This window comes from Cervus canadensis, chromosome 2 (assembly GCF_019320065.1).
Source record: "Cervus canadensis isolate Bull #8, Minnesota chromosome 2, ASM1932006v1, whole genome shotgun sequence".
NCBI classification, from domain to species: Eukaryota; Metazoa; Chordata; class Mammalia; order Artiodactyla; family Cervidae; genus Cervus; species Cervus canadensis.
Genome location: NC_057387.1, coordinates 19,304,709 through 19,323,082, shown reverse-complemented (window position 1 = coordinate 19,323,082; position 18,374 = coordinate 19,304,709). Strand labels below are relative to the sequence as shown.

Sequence of the window (18,374 nt, the reverse complement as noted above, 5' to 3'; positions counted from 1 at the left end):
AGTCTTCAGAGGTACTGTATTTGAGTGTGAGTATAAGTGTAAATCTATCACTACTATTGAAAAAAGAGCTCAAAATACCTTCATCTTTGAAAGAAGCCCTTAGAAATTAATAAAAAGAGAGATACTTTTTAAGTGATATGACCCACTAGCAATTAAATGCATCATCCTTTAATCCAATTTAAATTTGTGCCATTTCTTTTGAAAGCTGAGGAATACAGACTACAGTATAGGTTTTGTAAGCTATAGTCTATTTCAACATATTGAGTGAGAAAAAAGTTACAGTAAGACTTTTTCCAAATTAGTTAACATAAAAGATAATTTTGTAGGCCAGGGAAATCTAAAATAATCTATCAGCACACAATTCATAAAGGGAAACTTCAGTGTCACATTTCCTTAGATTCAAAACATCAGGGAGAGAAAACAAAATTCATTGTCATTTCTAAGAAAAGAGATGTAAGGTACATACCTTGAGAAAACAGATCCAAAAAAGTTTTTAACCCTACCAGAATCAAAATGATCATAATGGGCAAAAAGAATTACATAACCTTCATGGTACATTCAATAGAAAAACTATACACTTAATAAATTACAAATTTTATCATGATTAAACTGATTTAGCAAAAGAATTCAAAGAAGTTTTCAGAACTTTCACAGAGGTCATCACATTTTCCAAGATCTCCAAACATTAAACTAATCAACCTCCCAATTTTCAGAACATACTAATATAACCAGAACTAGACAGACACACAGATACAAAGGCGCTGTGGGGGAGGTGGAGGAGTAGAGGGGAGAGAGAAAACTTCCTGGTTAATTCACTGAATAGCTCCCCCTAAGAGTAATCAGGCTCTTGAACGCAGCTGGGAGAAAATCCACACAAGCAGCTGACTCTCTGCAGACTGCTCTGTACTTTTCCAAACAGAAGTAAACTAATTACTTGTGCTTCAAGTCCACAGAATACATAGATCTGTCATTCTAGGCTTGCTCTAAGGCCTGAGACAAGAATCTGCAGTTTCAGAGAACTTAAGCAAAAACAAATCATTTTTAAAAGATGTTTTCATAATAACGGAAGTTCACTGAAGGAAGTACATACAAGAGTACTCAAATACAGTACCTTACTCTGCAACTTTAATACCCTGCAGACAGGTGTATTTCTTCAACTATATGAGAGCTTTATTAGTTAGCAGGGAAAATAAGTAACAAACAAAAGAACCTACACACATACTACTTAGCATTTGATTAACGTTATAGCACAAATTTAATTCTTAAGTACCCCTCACATTGCTGACAGCGGAAATTCACTGTACAGTCACCACCAATTCTTAAAACTTATTTGAAGAATCTGTAAGAATTTTTTCATTCTAAAGGTAGACTGCAGGTATAAGTCTTAGTACTGTATGCATTAAGATCCTTCAGTTCCCCTCAACTCCCAAATATGCTGTATATGCCAAAATAAAAGATTTAAAGGAGGCATCTTCAAATCAGAGGAGTGCAGCTAAAACAGAACATCTGTATGTCAGAGCACAAGTGGGCCTATAGTACACAGGATCAACTGTAAACACAATAGCAAGTACAGTCACGTAAAACATAAGAGAAAGAGAAACGGACACTTGAGAAGCTGAACTGGACTGTGAGGTAAACTACACAAACAAATTAAAGGTAACCAGTTCCTCACCTGCTACGCTCACCTCTGGGGCTTAGAACTTAGTTGTCTTTAGTTCCCTTCTTTATATAAGAGCACAAGACAGCCCAAGAGAGCAGATGCCCTGAAAGTCTTCCAACAGTGATTCTCCTCTCTGGTCTTGTAAATGTTATTCAACCTCTTCAGATAAATAATTAAATAAAAACTAAATGCACAGTGAGTCCTGGGTATTAATGCACACACAACCATTCTCTGACCTCAAAAACAGTATAAAATCCAAACTTATTAGCACTGCAATCAGAACTCTGATCTAACTTCAAGCAGTTAGATCTAACCCACCTGCAGTGTAGGTTTCTCAAGGGCAGGGATGTTGGGACTCTGTGACTCATATGAGCCTAATAGTGTTTACACATAGCTTGTGCTTAATTGTGGTATCAGGCTGAATATGAGGTGATGTTAGTGGGCCAAAATCAGAAAAGTGACACTCTAAATCACTGTTTTTCAAACAGTGGATTACAACCTAATGAGTCAGGACATTAATGCAGTGGGTCAACATCAGCATTCAAACAAAAAAAATAAAATAAAATAAAACACTGAACAGACTAAAAAATACCAGGGTGCAAGATCCCAGTAAAGACAGTTTTGTGAGACTTGTTTCAGGTGGGTTGTTGGTTTGTTGTTGTCGTTTTTAATTGGGTTGTAATACAAAATGTATCTCTTACTATGAGTTCCAATTAATATTTTTAAACTGCCTAGATACTGTTTTTTCCAAATGTAGGCCTGGAATAGTTTTTTCCCCAAATGTGGACCCATACATAGGCTCTTACTAGACTGCCCAAGGGAAGCACAGAAACTATCTATATAGCTGACAATCGAAGAACAGAACGACCCTAACTGGCTCCAACCTAAACCACTACAATATCCTTTGTGCCATCATCTAACAAATGAACTCGCCACAGATCATGCTCCCTAAGCGCCCTGCCGTGATCATAAATCGTAAATGTTTGCTTGTCAACTGAGCCTCTTTGCTTATCTACGGATCATAAGAATTATTCCCAATGGGACCTATCTAAAAAAACAATTATCCTTGACAGCATGGTAACAAACCCTCTCCTGAAATAAACTGGAAAGTAGTGGCTGAAAAGAGAACTGTTTTTCACAGTAACTTACATGACCCAGACAAATCTTCATGTTACTAACAAAAGATCTTTTTCCTGGTCACAGCAATGTAGCGGAAGTCATTTCTGAGGGGAAGATAATGTTATTTTCAAATTTAGTTGTATTATTTTGCTGCCCTACTCCCTATGGAATTAAAACTATTTCTTGGGGTTACAGTTACAATCGTCATGTTCTCTTCACTGATAAAGATAGCAAAAAATAACAGCAAAGAATGACTATTTTGTCCCTGTCTTCCACCCAATTTAACAGTAAGAGAAACAGGGTAAATAAAGTTATAAAATAGTTCCACTTCAAAACTATAGAACCAAAGTTCAATTGCTACCCAACTTTACAGGAATGTGACTGAATTTTAAGAATTTTCAGTGACTTCAGTCAAGAATAGTTGACTTCCCTATCTCACAATGCTATTATGAAGATCAAATCAAACATAAAAACACTGCACAAACTGTGCTGTATGCTTAGTCGCTCAATTGTTTCTGCCTCTTTGCCACCTGATTGACCGTAGCCACCAGGCTCCTCTGTCCATAGGATTCCCCAGGCAAGAATACTAGAGTGGGCTGCCATGCCCTCCTCCAGGGGATCTTCCCAACCCAGGTATCGAACCCAGGTCTCTCGCACTGCAGGCGGATCCTTTACCATCTGAGCCACCAGGGAAGCCACTATACAAACTGCAAAGTGATATGATTATTATTACTATTATCTTGTTCTACCTCTTAACCCTCATCTTTATTACAACAGCTCAGCAAGATTCAATGGCATCATCGACTGAATGGACATGAGTTCAAGCAAACTCCCAGACATAGTGAAGGACAGGGAAGCCTGGTGTGCTGCAGTCCATGGGGTCACAAAGAGTCGGACACGACTAAGCAACTGAACAACAAGAAAGATTCAGTAAAGTACAGATGACTAGGTATAATAGTTAGTCCATTATCTACTGAACTGATTGTCCTAAGGGCTGGGATTTCACTTTGTTTGTTTCTTGACTATTGACTCTCTACATAACCATGACAATAAAATGAACTGAGAATTCAAGGCCTGTAGAGTCACTCCAGGTATAGGTTCAGTATGTAGACTGTATTAACCACACCTGGCAAGGGAGTAAAAAATAAAGACTTCAGGTCACCATGCAAGACCTACTGAATCATAATGTTTAAAGGGTGAGCCTGAGAATCCATACTTTTGACAAGCAAACCCAGTGATTCTTATACTCACTAAAGCTTGAGAATCACTGCCATAAAAACTTCCTTTGATCAATAACCATGATTTCAAACACCATTTTCAAAATCTACCTTGAAAATCTACACTATATAGAATTCAGCTACAACTGAGAAAGCAGATCTTAAGAAGGTACTTTTTAACTCATAAAAATACTTGTGGCCCCAACCTCTTTTTAGTCAATTTTCAAATAAAATGAAGCAAAAAGAGAGAGAGAGAATGCCTATGGCATATCTACAAGTTTTAAAAATAAATTACAAATAAATATATACACACAAACATCTTCAATTTTTCTTAGGATTTAACACAGGAAAGTTATATTATCTTGCAGCTATCAAGAAGTAAGGCATACACCCTCTGCCTAGCATAAACATATCATGATACTGAATGCTTACAAGCCAACCTTAGAGTTCATGCTTATTGAAGACGATATTATACAAATACCAAAGAGACAAAACAAACTAGCCACAGACAAACCTAATCTCTCAAAAACAGACAGTATTATATCCATATACAGTGCACGCTTAGACCCTCTGAAAGGCATCTCTTAAGAAATCAATCAAGGGTCCATGAAACTACCTTAAGAAAAATCAACCTGAAGTCAAATATTTCATACGCTATATAATTAGTGCAAAGACATACTTATTTTGGTTCTACTTGCTCAAAGCATCCTTTCTCACTAGCCTCCAGGTATATACACATCACAGGGAAGACACTCAATATATATTACACTGAGAAATTACAAGGTGGAGACTAACAATGTCATTTGAAAAAACTTTCCATCTGCAGTAAAAGTCAGAACTCAGAGGCTTGCTCATACTCTAGTATCTAGCCTTGCAACATGACTCTTTCCCAAACCAGTTAAGAATCTAGGCAGTTTTGAACAGAGAAGGACAAACCAAACCATACCGAATTCAGTTTAATGACTTTTCCAAGATTCAATGAGGACAAGGCCATAGTAAGGAGCCTTTAAAGAAATGCACAGAAATGATGCTCTTTTTTGTCCAAGCCTGTATTCTCTTAAATCTCAAAGTTATTCTATTCTTTCAAACCTCTGTCAGTTGTCCAAATTACTGCACATATGGAAATTGTAATAATTTATGTATTGAAAGAAAGCAGAAAAGTCTAAAAAGGCAATTATCAAGGTCCAAACATCCACCTTTGACTCAATACAAACTACCTCTATACAATAATAACCTACCTAGACCTACCCTGACCCTACCTGGCACTTCATCAACATGCAAAACTTTCCTGGGACAATAGAGAGCTTAATTAAGGAAACTGGGTGAGAGACAGAGAAAAGTGTTGCCTAAAGAATGCTTTAGGAAAATCAGCATCAACCTAACCAAGATAAAAACAAGTTCCAGATACAGATATCCCTCAAGAACCATGTCTCTGATTTCCTCCTCTCACTTGAAAACTTAAGGAGAAAATGCAGACTTTAGTAGAAGGAAGGAAGGAAGTTGTATAGTTGAGGACGCAAACAAATTACCAACTACACTGGCTCTGTGGTGCAACTATCACTATTTTCACTATTAGCAGAGATGCCTCAAAGAATTTGGAAATCAAAATACAGTTGGAAGGTGAGAAACCAATGTCTGGAAGATATCTGATCATCACAACCTTCCAAGAAAGGTTCTCTAAGCAAAGAGTGCTCTTTTTGCCCTGCCCACGAAAATAAAGTTCTCCACTCACCACTAATGATGTGCTAAAATGTAATGTCTTTTCTCTAGAAGGAGAAATGGGCCTAGACTGGAACCTGTGCCTGAGGCAAGTCCTTCTGTAGGGAATCACCTGGGGTCTCCTTTACAACATCTAGTTTATATCTGAACTCTGTGGCAAAAACCACAGAAAAGGCAAGAAGCCACCAGCTACACTACTTAGTATATATAAAATGGTCATGTTAGCTGTTGTCTTCTACAGAATTCTTTGTTTCAGTTTAGTCCCTTTACCTCCAGTAAAGAGTAAATGATTTAGAACTCTATGATAAATTTATAATTTTAAATAAACACTTCAGTTTTAAATTTAAAAATAAACAGCTGGATCCAAAATTAACTTTGAAAAGGAAAGGAAAATGACAATTCCAAGAGCTTCTACCAAAAGGAAACGTCAGTCACAGATTTTGAGTTATCTAGGGAAAAAACAAAGAATTAGGTGCCCAGGTATAAAACAAAAGGTTGAGAATAAAACCTCAAAAGATTAATATACTGCCAGAGAGAACCAGAAACACTGTAGGACATTAACAGAAAAATAACTCATCCATTTACAAAAAGGACAGAGGAAAGGTATAATAGCTTCAAACACTTAATTTGGTGAGCTACTCTTTCTTATAGTGTAAGGTAAAAGGAAACAGAATGAAGGGATACCACAGAGTAAGAAGGTCAAGGATAAAGGTAAGAGGCATGAGCTGAATAAGAAAGGATAGACCCGCTACGGGTCCTTCAAAACACTATTCCCTTGAAACTTTGATCAAACCTACTGTCCTACTAGAGGAAAGGCTGGAGGTTAGGGAAATTACAGTTAAATATGAGAAAGAGGGAATTCCCTCGCGGTCCAGTGGTTAGGACTCTGAGCTTTCACTGCCGTGGCGGGGGCGGGGGGTGGTGGTTAGATCCCTGGTAGGGGGACGGAGATCCTGCAAGGAGCAAAGCAAGGCCAAAAAAAAAAAAAAGAAAGAAAGAAAAGAGAGAAAGATTCATGAGGGCAAATCTAAACTCTGAAAGGAAGAACAGAAGTGTGGGGAAAAAGGAATATACAAGGCAGTAAGATAGAAGACTGCTGAGGAGAAGGGAGACAGCGTATACACCATCTACCAGTCACTCAGCAAGCACTATATAAATTTTAATACAAAGTATAAAAACACACATGTAACAGCTGGATTAAAGAAGTGGAGGAGGTCTGCAAAGAAACTGCAAAACAGGGCAGCATCCTGCTAGAGTTTTAAGGGATGCAGTGAGGAAGTAAGGATGAAGGAATATGAAGGGGGAGGGGTGGAGCAAGGAAAGAGGAAGGACTGCAACAGCAGAAGGAGCCTAAAAAGAGAAGAAAGGGAAAGCAACCCAGAGGAGAGAAAGAATAAAAATAAAGCTTGAGATAACAAGGGAAGACAGCAGAGAATGAAAACGGCATGCCCTGTGAAAGTGGGGAGGTCAAGACCCCAAAAGGGCTGTAGTTAGGGGGAAGTACCAGCTAGGGAGCGTTCTACCATAAAGCTCTGACTCAAAAGAAGTATGAGTAGCGTGCAGGAGTGAAGACGAGGGCCAGAACAGAGGTGCTCTCAGAGAGGTGTGATGGAGACACTAGATTCAAAATCCTGATGTGATGTAGGGACTACTGTGAAGACAAACCATCGTGCCAAAGACGACGCCGCCACCGCCACCACCGCCACCAACCAAAAGAACCCCAAGGGTCAGAGAAGAAGGTGTTCTTGGAGTATGAATACACAAAAAGAGGGGACACACGGTAGGATACAAAAATACAGCGAGTTCTTAACCATAGGAGAGGGTAGCTAAGGGAAGAAAAGGGAGTGCGGAGTGGAGGGATCTGTTTTCGGAGAAAAGTAGGAGCAGACCAAAGGTCCTGCCTCTGGTCTAGAGGGCAGAAGGGACGGTCCACGGGGGCTGAAAGGAGTGGTAGAGCGCAAGAAACTATGATGTTCAAGATGAGAACTTGGGGAGGGGGGGACACACAGTGGCTGGGTGAGAAAAGGAGATGCTGTCAGTCAGAAGCAGAAAGAGGTTCGACAAGAGGAAAGCGGAGAAGGCGGCAGCATGCCGAGGGGGGAAGGCAAGCGGGACAGAAAAGAAGCCAAAGCAATGGGGGCAGGGGTAACAGCAGGAGGGACGCTGGGAGATTACAGGGAGGGAGGTGGGGGTCCCAGAAACCCAGGGTGTGGGGAGGTAAAAGGGGCAACCTCCGTGGAGGGGCGGGGGACCGGAGGGCCGGTTCGGGGGTTGCAGGGAGGTGCGGCCTGAGGGTGACAGGGTTAGAGGAGAAATGCAGGGACAGACGGAGGGGAGGGGGCGGGGTGGGACAGCGGGCAGCCCCAATACTCACACCTCCAGAATGCGGTCCCCCTTGCGCACCCCGGCCCGGTCGGCTGCCCCCCCGGGCAGCACGGCGCTCACATGCTGCAGCGGCGCGTACAGCTCTCCGTTGATGCTCCGCAGTTGCCCGCCCTCGCTCACTTGGCCCCGCACGTTGAAGCCGTAGCCGGACTCGGACTTGACGATGCGCACGACCCGCGGGCCGCCGCCTCCCCCGCCGCCGTTCCCGGCGCAGTGGAGCCCAGACCCCCCACCGCCGCCGCCACCTCCGTTCCTGTGAGGGGCTGCGGGGTGAATCCCTTCCCCGTCCTCGTCCGCCATCTTGCGAGCTAGCAAGCCGTACTCCCACCCCGCTACACCTCCACTCCCTCCGCGCGTGCTCGCCCTTCTCAGCCGCCGCGCGACCCCCGGCGCGCGCGCCCGCTCCGCCGACCGCCGGACCCTAGTCGGCCACGGAGCTACCGGCGCGGGTTAAGGGGAGACAGGGGGCGGGGGGAAAAGAGGACGGTTAGATGCCGTGAAGCCTCCTGGGAGATGTAGTTTCTGATTGGTGGGGGCGGGGAGAGGGCTGGGCCCGGGCCGGAGCTGAGGTTATACGACGCAATTCGGGGCGCAAAGCCTGCTGGGGGTTGTAGTTCGTCTTTTATACTCGTTTTATCCTGTTGGACCGGGAGTCCCTAATCCGGCCTAGAATGTAGGTGACAGATTCATCTTTTGGTGCGGGGCAAATTTAATTTTCCTTTCATTTCATAACTTCTAAAAACAATTCTAATAGGACAGATTTGACATTTGTGATTCAACACAGTCTTAAATTATAACTCGTTTGCTCAGTATTTTGTGTCTACATACATCATTATTACTTTCTTTTTTTCCCCCCAAGTCCTGCCTGCCAGCATACAGAATCTTAGTTCCCCCACCAGGAATGGAACCCTTGCCTCTTGCAATGGAAGTGCAGAAGTCTTAACCACTGCACTGCCAGGGAAGTCCCTACATACATTATTTTATTTCGGGACTCCAACAATCTTGTGAGACAACTGGGTCATGAATTCATTTCTTTATTTAACATATGAAGAAACTGAACCAAAGTCATCCAGCTATTAAGTAATAGGAACTAAAGCCCAGTTATTTTTGTGCAACATTCTTTTCTTATATTGCAACTACATAAGAACTGTTGTGTCTGACTCTTTTTGGGGCCCCATGGGCTATAGCCCTCCAGACTCCTCTGTCCTTGGAATTTTCCAGGCAAGAATGCTGCAGCAGGTTGTCATCTCCTTTTCCAGGGGATCTTCTCAACCCAGAGTGCCCCATCTATGTAAAAACTTATGGAGAGGAAACTATAGTCTCAGTGATTTAGACCTGGATATTAGAGTGGCCAAGTAATAATTTCAATTGAGTAGTGATTTTGTTCTTTGGGTTTTTTTTTTTTTGTTTTTTTTTTTTTTTAGTTTTAAAATGTTCTTTTTCTTTTCCTTACTGAAATATAGTGATTTACAATATTAAGTAAGTTTCAGGGATACAACATAGTGATTCACAAGTTTTAAAGATTATACCCCATTTATAATTATTATAAAATATTGGCTATGTTCCCAGTGCTGCACAATGTAGCCTTGTAACTTACTTATTTTATACCCAGTAGTTTGTACCCCTTAATTCCCAACCCCTATCAGGCTCCTTCTACCTTCCCTCTCCACACTGGTAACACTAGTTTGTTTTCTGTATCTGAGAGTTTCTTTCTTTCTTTCTTTCTTTCTTTCTTTGAGAATCTGTTTCTTTTTTGTTATGTTCACTACTGTGTTTTATGTCTTAGATTTCACATATAAATGATAACATAGTATTACACAATGATTTTGAAGTTACCTGTGTTTCAAATTCATTTTGTTTCCCCCAAGAGCACAGTAGTGTTCTTTGTAAATAGCAGTAATTGATGTTTTTTGGCTAACTACACAAACACAAACTTACAAATATTGTGCAGAATGCCTGGCAAGTCAAGTAAGAAGAACAAGAACAAAAATATGAAAAATAGCTTGCTTAAGCACTTACTGCTCAAGTCTGGCAAGCTAATAAGTCTGTTACTGTTTCATGAATGCTGAAAAAAGATCCAAGATTCCTGGGCCAGAGACAGAGGAATTTTATTCACAACAGTAGCAACAACTTCAGACCCTTTGTATTAATTCCTCTTGCCCCACCAAGTGCCATGAGGATGACATGAAGGCTCAGATGAATGCTGTGTACTTGGTGGTCTTAAACTCCACAGTTGGGGAACACTGAGCTTGGGGAACCTACACCATTTTGTAGGGAGTAGTAAGCAAACGTATTATTTATCCTGGAGGGAGAGCTTATTTCATTCCTCACATCTGCTCACTGTAAACATAACCCTGAGAAATAACCCTGGTAAAAAATGGTCAGGGCCTTACATTCTTGTCATGTGCAAGAAGGTGGATGTGTGTATGTGCATGCTCAGTTGTGTCTGACTTATTGCAACCTTATGGACTGTAGCCTGCTAGGCTCCTCTGACCATGGAAATTTTCAGGCAAGAATACTGGAACAGTTTACCATTTCCTACTCCAGGGGATCTTCCCAACCCAGGGATCAAACCCACGTCTGTTGCAGATTCTTTACTAATGTGCCCCCTGCGACGCCCCAGGAAGGTGGGTAAAAAGCATAAAAAACCCATGAAGGACTGTCTCTCTGCACATTGTGAGTGAAGTGAAGTTGCTCAGTTGTATCCAATTCTTTGCAACCCCATGGACTGAAGCCTCCCAGGCTTCTCCGGTCCATGGGATTTTCTAGGCAAGAGTACTGGAGTGGGTTGCCATTTCCTTCTCCAGGGGATCTTCCCGACTCGGGGATTGAACCCAGGTCTCCCGTGTTACAGGCAGACGCTTTACCCTCTAAGCCACCGTGCCAAACATTAAGCACTAAATGCTAAACACTTTGTAATCTCATTTAGTCCTCACAACTCTTTTTTTTTTTTTCTCACAACTCTTTAAAGTCCTGTATTTCATAGATTAAGTAAACAGGCATAGAGAGCTCACACAGCTAATAAGGTGTGAATCTAGGAAAAACAACAGGGATACATAGTTAGAAGAGAATAAAAGTTAATTTACAGAGGTTTGATGACTTGTAAAAGCAACAAGCAACCCCTCCAAAGAATTTATGGACTATATAAGCGCAGGCGGGGGGAAAACGGTAAAATAGGGAATTCCCTGATGACTCTGCTTTCAGAGCTGAGGGTGCTGGTTCAGTCCCTGGCCAGGGAACTAAGATCCCACAAGCCAAGAGATGCAGCCAAAAAAACAACCCCAGTGGAATAACTAAGATATCTTACTAAAATGTGGGATGAGGACTCAAAGTTATTATATTATAACATAAAATTAATGTGCCATATTTTATAACCAAGCTAACAAAGAGGGATCTAGATTAGTTAAATAGGTATGGAAATGAATAGAAGTTGGAATGAGAATTTTGCTCCAAAATAATAATGGCATTGATATTGAACATGAATCATTTGGTTTGAACAGAGCACTGGATGGGAAGAAATTTATCCAACAAAGCAAGGCATCAGAGAAAGGAAAAGAGAATTTCCACTAAAAGAGCTGGGCTTTTTTTTTTTTTCTTCTTCATTTATGTATTTGTCAAAGATATCCTGAATGCCTATCTGCTTTACACTCTGTAATGGTGGCTAGGGATCCAAACATGGTATCTACAAACTCCATGAAGGCAATATGACATGATTAAACCTACAAATGTGCATACTCCTTGATCTATCAGTTCTGCTTGTAGGAGTTCATTCTACTGTCACAGTTGCACATGTGTGAAATGACATTTTTGTGAAGTTAGTCATTGCAGTATTGTTTGTCTTCACAAAAGCTAGGAAATAATGTTCCACAATGGAAAACTGAAAAACTGTAAGTAAAGAATAAGGAAGTTCTTTACTAAAGAGGAATGACTTCATGGACACTGTACACAGTTAAATGAAAAGGTGCAGCTCAGTCTGTAGAGTATGATACCACTTTTGCATAAAAGGGAACCATAGATATGTTTATGTCTCTAGAATTATTTATAAGAAGGTCTTCCCAGGTGGCACAGTAGTAAAGAATCTGCCTGCCAATGCAGGAGACGCAGGAAACTCAGGTTCAATCCCTGGATTGGGAATATCCCCTGGAGTAGGAAATGGCAAACCACTCCAGTATCCTTGCCTGGAAAATTCAATGGACAGAGGAACCTGGCGGGCTACAGTCCATGGGGTTGCAAAGAGTCAGACAAGACTGAGCATTCACGAGAAACCAGTAACATTGATTGCCTCTGGAAAGGGGGACTGGACAACTGCAGGGAGCAGGGAGGACAGGAGTGGGAGACATTTCACTATATACCATTCTGTAAGTTCTTTTAGATAGATGAATGTGTTGCCCATTCACAAAATAAATACAGAAAATACTTAGAAGGATAAGATTGGAAGAAAAGGTGATCAGAGCATCAAACTAGGAAAATAAAATAAGACGCCATTACTGCTCTCAAGAATCTAGCAAGAGAGACAGCAAAAGAAAAAGTGATTACAATACGAGCCTTGGCACTCCTGAGCAATGAGAGCTGTGACAGAGGCTGCACCGGCCGCTGGGTGCACATCAGAGCCGGCTTCCGCGTGGAGCGGCTGACTGATCAAGATGAGTTAGCAAGGCAGGGAAGGGGAGTGGTGGAAGGACATTCTGACAAGACACAGAGAGATTTTTTTTTTCAGCTTTTTATTTTGTATGGCGTGTAACTGATTAATGATATTGTGACAGTTTTAGGTGAACATCAAAAGGACTCAGCCATACATACACATGTATCCATTCTTCCCCAAACTTTGGTCCCATCCAGGCCACCACACAACACTGAGAGAGTTCCATGTGCTGTATTGTTGGTCCTTGACAGCTATTCATTTTATTTTATTATTTTTTCACTTCAAAAGACATAAGTCTGAAGTTTTATTGAGGACAAAGTTATATACAAAGCATTATGTTCCCTAGAAATGACAGCTGAACAAAAAAGACAAGTGGCTCCTGGATTTAAGAGGTCATTGTTTCAGGTTAGAGGGATTAAAAGTTGAAGCACGTCACCTGGAGTTAAAGTACATAGGAAAGATAACAGGCATTTTACAGTGGCAGAGAATTTAAACATTCCTTTGCAAGCTGAAAAGAAAGGCTCAAGAATTGTAGTTTGTTACATTACAGTGGTAAAAAGCCAAAAAGAGGTAGAGACGCCAAGCACAGTTCACCACTTTTTCTCTGGTAAAAAACAAAAAGAATTTCCTAAAGGGCTAGGTTTTGAGTGCTTCAGCTAGACATCTCAGGAGCACACAATTTTTAAATGCGACATCTGTCCTGGATGTATCAAAAAACTATCTTCTTTTATTCTGCCAATGCATAGATCAATATGAAGGTTCGGGTGTTCTACAGAAGTTCGCAGGTTCTTGCCAGACTCTCCTCTTTACCCTCTTGGTGGTGCTGGCATCAACAACTTCCCTCTTTCTAGGTAAGGAGTCCTTATATTCAGCACTGTGGACTTTAAACTTGGAAACTGCCTTCATTTTATTTCACAAACTAAATCAGGATGAAAATTAGCTATTTATCACATCTAATTTGGGACATGCAATTGAAACTGACTTAGCCTCCCTACCTAGTCACCTGGTGGACCAAAGATCCTGCCCAACTTACTGAGAAGCAATAAACTGCATGTGGCAAACAAATACCACTCAGAAGTGGAAATCACTGCTGAACTTTAGTTTATAGCTAGTTTTGTTCAAATACACAGTGAGAGATGATTCAGGCAACACAGAACATACCATTATCTACACGTGCATTTCCCATCTTTCAGACAAAAGTTGGAATACCTCTAAAAATCACTGAATAAAAATTTCCTGTTAAGTATATAGTGTTATTTAATTTGAAGCATTACTTTTTTATAGCAATACTTAAGAACAGACTTGATCCTTAAAGCCTGACTCCAGTGAAAATAGATCTCCTTGTTGACATCTCTCTTATTCTTTTTCCAGCATACAATGCCTGCCTAAACAAGATACAGACAGTTTCAACAAACTCTAGGTACACAGTCAGGTAAAGAATCATCATCTGTATCTCGAAAAGTTCAGGTACCACCCTCATTCACCTCTATTCATCCGTCTTCTATTTCCTTTCCTCCTTTACCTCTAGGTTCTTACACATCCACACATTCATCCCCTCCATTCATGAGTCCACAACCCCCACCAACCCAGAATCGGCTGCAACACTGGCTGTGGAGTATAAGACACTAACCTCTGCTTGGACAAGTCTTTAACTATAGGGGACTGGGGAGTTCTAGCCCCAGACCAGGTGCCTAGCAGCAACCTCTACACTCATACGCCTCCAAACAAGGCTTCTGAGAACTGTAAATAAAGGATCCTAAGCTGTTTTATATTAAAGTGGTGTGCTGGATTGTGTTTTAAGTATCAACTGTCAGTTCTTAGTTCTAAGAAAACATACAAGTAAAAGGAAATACCCTATTTACATACTATTCCAGTTTTTAATCAAACTCTGCAGATTTACTCCATGAACCTAGGGATAGCAATGTCCCAAATAGACTTTTTAAGTACTTGGCCACTTACTTGCCCCAGACTCTTGAGTGACTCTAGAGTCCACTCTTCTGGTTGCCCCTGAATATGTGTGGTAGGAGCTTCCTAGGAGTAAAACAAGACAATAAACAGGATGTATCCAACACGTCTTTATCGGGATGGTTTCCCATTCATCTTGATACAGGGTACTGTTAGTGCTGTTTCCGTCTGAAGGAGCATCCTTCTGTAAGCCTTGTTTTTCCTCCTGCAGCCTGGCAGAGGACAGTAGAGCAGCCAATACACAAAACTACTACTGTTTGTGCATGGCTAAAGACAATGGTGATTTTATAGCATCCAAGGCATTCTACATCCATGAAATAGAAATTGGGGCTCTGCACCAGGCTCTTCTTCTTGTGTTTCTTCTTCTCCTCTTCTGGAGAGGAATGAAGAAGACCCTTTGCGAGAAGCATGTTCTCATGAGATTTTCACTGCTGGAAAGTTATCCATTTTAAATATGGCAGGACACACAGAGATTTGTAAGAACATGGAGCAGTGTAAGAACTGCAAGCCAGAGCAGAGGCGACAGGGAGGAAGTGGGCACAGAGGAGACAGGAGAAGTGGGCAAGAGTCAGATCCAGGAGGGTTTCAGATGCTGAAGAGGGTACCCAGGAGTTTGGATGTCATTCCGAAGTACTTGGGGGCCTCTGAATGCTTTTGAGCAGAGCAGCAGTATCATCAGATCTGTGCTTCAGAAGTTTCATTTTGTGCAGTGTGGAGATAGAATGAGATAGATCAGTTAAGAAGTGACTGCAGTGATTCAGGTGAGAATTGATGAGATTCAAGCGAGGGCAGTGGTGATGGAGGGAAGAAAAGCTAAAGAAAAAGGACTTGGTGACCATTTGGCTCTCAGGTGGGTAGGGGAAGAAAGAATGATGATTTGCCAGTGGGATTCTTTAAGAGCAGGCATGAAACGGAAGAGGAAAAAGTTTGGGCGGAAAGATAATTCAGTTTGGGGTATGTTGGGTTTGAGGGGCCTGCGGGAGACCCAAGAATTGATCAGTTACTGGTTGGATGCATGAGTCTGGCATTGGGAGAAAGGGTCTGGGCTGGAGCGTAGATTTGGGAGCCATCAGTCTTGGGTGGGGCTCCTGAGAGTCCCAAGGCAGAAGGGTAGTGAGTGAGAGACGGGCCAAGGTCAGAGCCCAGAGAATGCTCTCCCTCATCAAATTTAGCAGACTTTAAGAGGAAGGAGAACGGGGGAAAGACTGAGAAAGAGGAGTCAGAGAGTTGGGGGACCCAGAGAGATCAGGGACTTGAAAGTTGATGAAGCTACCTTTGGAAATAGGACAGTTTGCAGAGCACCTAGTCAAGAGCGTGTTTAGTCCTCACAATAACCAGGTAAATAAAAGCGTTTTTGAGAAACAAGACTTGGATAACCAGCAGACCCCAATCACACTGCTAGTTAATAGCAAAACTGAATCTGGAACCCACATTTTCTGACACCAAGGCCGGGACTCTCCATTATCCAACTTCCTTTTTGGTTAAAAAAAAAAAGGTCCTCCTACCCTCTGTGATGTACAAAGTCAGCAGGTTTCTGTTAGCTTTTTGTGTACTGTGAGGAGAACCCCACCTCCACACCATCACTCATATCGTTCTTTAGCCCTTGATGTCCTGCCTCTTCTCTTCTGCTCTTTGCTGGTCTCACTTCTACTCATCCTTCAAACTGTAGCCTAAGTCCCTCCGTAAAACCTCCCCTGAGGATACCAGTTTACTCTGACCCCTCTCACTTTTTTTAATTCCTGCAGCAAATACACCTTCCATGACCCCATCACCCCCTCAGTGAGTCACATCCTTGTGTGATTCCCTCGTCTTGAGTGTGGGTGGCACCTGTGACTTGCTTCTAGGCAGTAGAACATGGTGAAGATAATGGTGTGTCACTCGCATGGTTACAGACACGTTATATAACACTCCTTTCTTGCTGACTGGCGTGAGAGTCTCTTGCTGGCCCTGAAGAAGAACTTTGCCATGTTGTGAACTGCCTGTGGAGAAGGCTCGTGGGAGGGAACTGCAGGAGCCTCTAGGATCTGAGAGCTGCCCCCTGCTGACCGCAAGAAAATAGGACCCTCAGTCCTAAATCTGCAAGAAATTGTTACAACAACCTCATGAGCTTGGAGGAGGATCCTGGCTTCAACTTGGGAACACAACCCAGCCAATGCCTTGTTGCAGGCTTGTGAGACCCTACAGATAACTCAGCTAAGCTGAACCCAGACTCCTGGACCACAGAACTTGTGAGATTATAAATGTGTATTGTCTTAAACTGTTCAATTTGTGGTAACCTGTTACACGATGATAAGTAATAAATATAACTCTGGTTGCATCTATGGCCAGAGCTACTCAGTTTAGATTGTAACAATTTATTACCTAGTTTAGCCTTACCTTTCCAATCTGAACATAAGCTTCTTAAAAATGAGGAACTTGTCCCATGTGACTTGTCACGCCCTCAGAGTGTATCATAGTGAGAGGCACTAGAGAAGAAGTTCAACAGGGTGGATAGCGTGTTAGTTAAGGAAAGGACTGTAAAGTGGCTAATACTATCTGCTGCCTAGCGGCATGGTGGGGAGCAAGTGGGAATACGTGGGAAACACCTAACATAATACTTAGCTCAGGGCTGTTATTAAGAATGCTAATAAATACCACATCTAGCCCTCATTTTGCTGATAAAGAACTAGCTCCCACCACTATCACCCTTTGAAAAAGGAAATAGACCCAGCAAGGTGACAATGACTGTCAAAAGTCACTCAGTGAATCAGTGGCTAGCACCCAATCCTAAGCAGAAAAATGACATAATTTGAATGAGGAGATAAGGCGTGCCATTTCCCGTGAAGTCATGGATTGAAGAAAACAGAAAGAAGACTCCTTTTTTAGGCCTTTGCCCTAATTCTGACTCTTCTTTCTTTTTCACTATCTTTTTGCACTTTTTTCCTGTGAAGACCATGTGAAAAACCACCTTTTTTTTGGTAAACTGAGTAACTGATTTGCAAGAATGGATAATTCCTAGAAACTGGAGGCTTCCCAGGCTTCCTTGGTAGCTCAGCTGGTAAAGAATCCGCCTGCAATGTGGAAGATGTGGGTTCGATCCCTGGGTTGGGAAGATCGCCTGGAGGAAGGCATGGCAACCCACTCTAGTATTCCTGCCTCTAGAATCCCCAGGGACAGAGGAGTCTGGTGGGCTACAGCCCATGGGAGTCACAAAGAGTCGGACACGACTGAGTGACTAAGCACAGCACAGAGGCTTCCCACTAATGGGAAAGAACCCACCTGCCAATGCAGGAGACATAAGAGACCCAGGTGTAATCCTTGGGTCGGAAAGATCCCCTGGAGAAGGAAACGGCAACCCACTCCAGTATTCTGGCCTTGAAATCCCATGGACAGAGGAGCCTGGCAGGCTACAGTCCATAGGGTTGCAAAAGAGTCAGACACAACTGAAGTGACTTAGCACAGAGGGTTGATGGGGGCTTCCCAGGTGGTGCTAGTGGTAAAAAATAAAATCCCCTGGAGTAGGAAATGCCAACCGATTCCTGTATTCTAGCCTGGAAAATTCCATGGGCAGAGGAGACTGGTGGGTTACAGTCCATAGGCTCAAAAGAGTCAGACACTTCTGAGCAACTGAGCACAGAGGGTTTATGAGTCAAGATTCCTTTAGTTGCAAAGGCGAGCAACTCATTTC

General features: G+C 42.1%; 2 protein-coding genes across 2 annotated transcripts in view; both read right to left on the bottom strand.

Annotated features, from left to right (window-relative positions):
• Positions 1–8,596, bottom strand: part of SNX27 (sorting nexin 27) — a 77,591-nt gene extending 68,995 nt beyond the window's left edge. Inside the window, exon 1 of the mRNA XM_043458366.1 lies at positions 8,090–8,596. Within this exon, the coding sequence (XP_043314301.1) occupies positions 8,090–8,400 (311 nt within the window). The 5' untranslated portion in view covers positions 8,401–8,596. The remainder of the gene's footprint in view (positions 1–8,089) is intronic.
• Positions 8,597–12,813: 4,217 nt separating this feature from the next.
• LOC122434722 (40S ribosomal protein S27-like) lies at positions 12,814–16,451 on the bottom strand. The gene has a single exon (XM_043458375.1). It carries the CDS (start codon positions 15,115–15,117, stop codon positions 14,860–14,862), a length of 258 nt encoding a protein of 85 aa, XP_043314310.1. The 5' UTR covers positions 15,118–16,451; the 3' UTR covers positions 12,814–14,859.
• Positions 16,452–18,374: the final 1,923 nt, after the last annotated feature.

Bases quoted from the DNA above. Each gene is read 5' to 3' on its own strand.
- LOC122434722 (XM_043458375.1), bottom strand. From the start codon at position 15,117: ATGCTTCTCGCAAAGGGTCTTCTTCATTCCTCTCCAGAAGAGGAGAAG.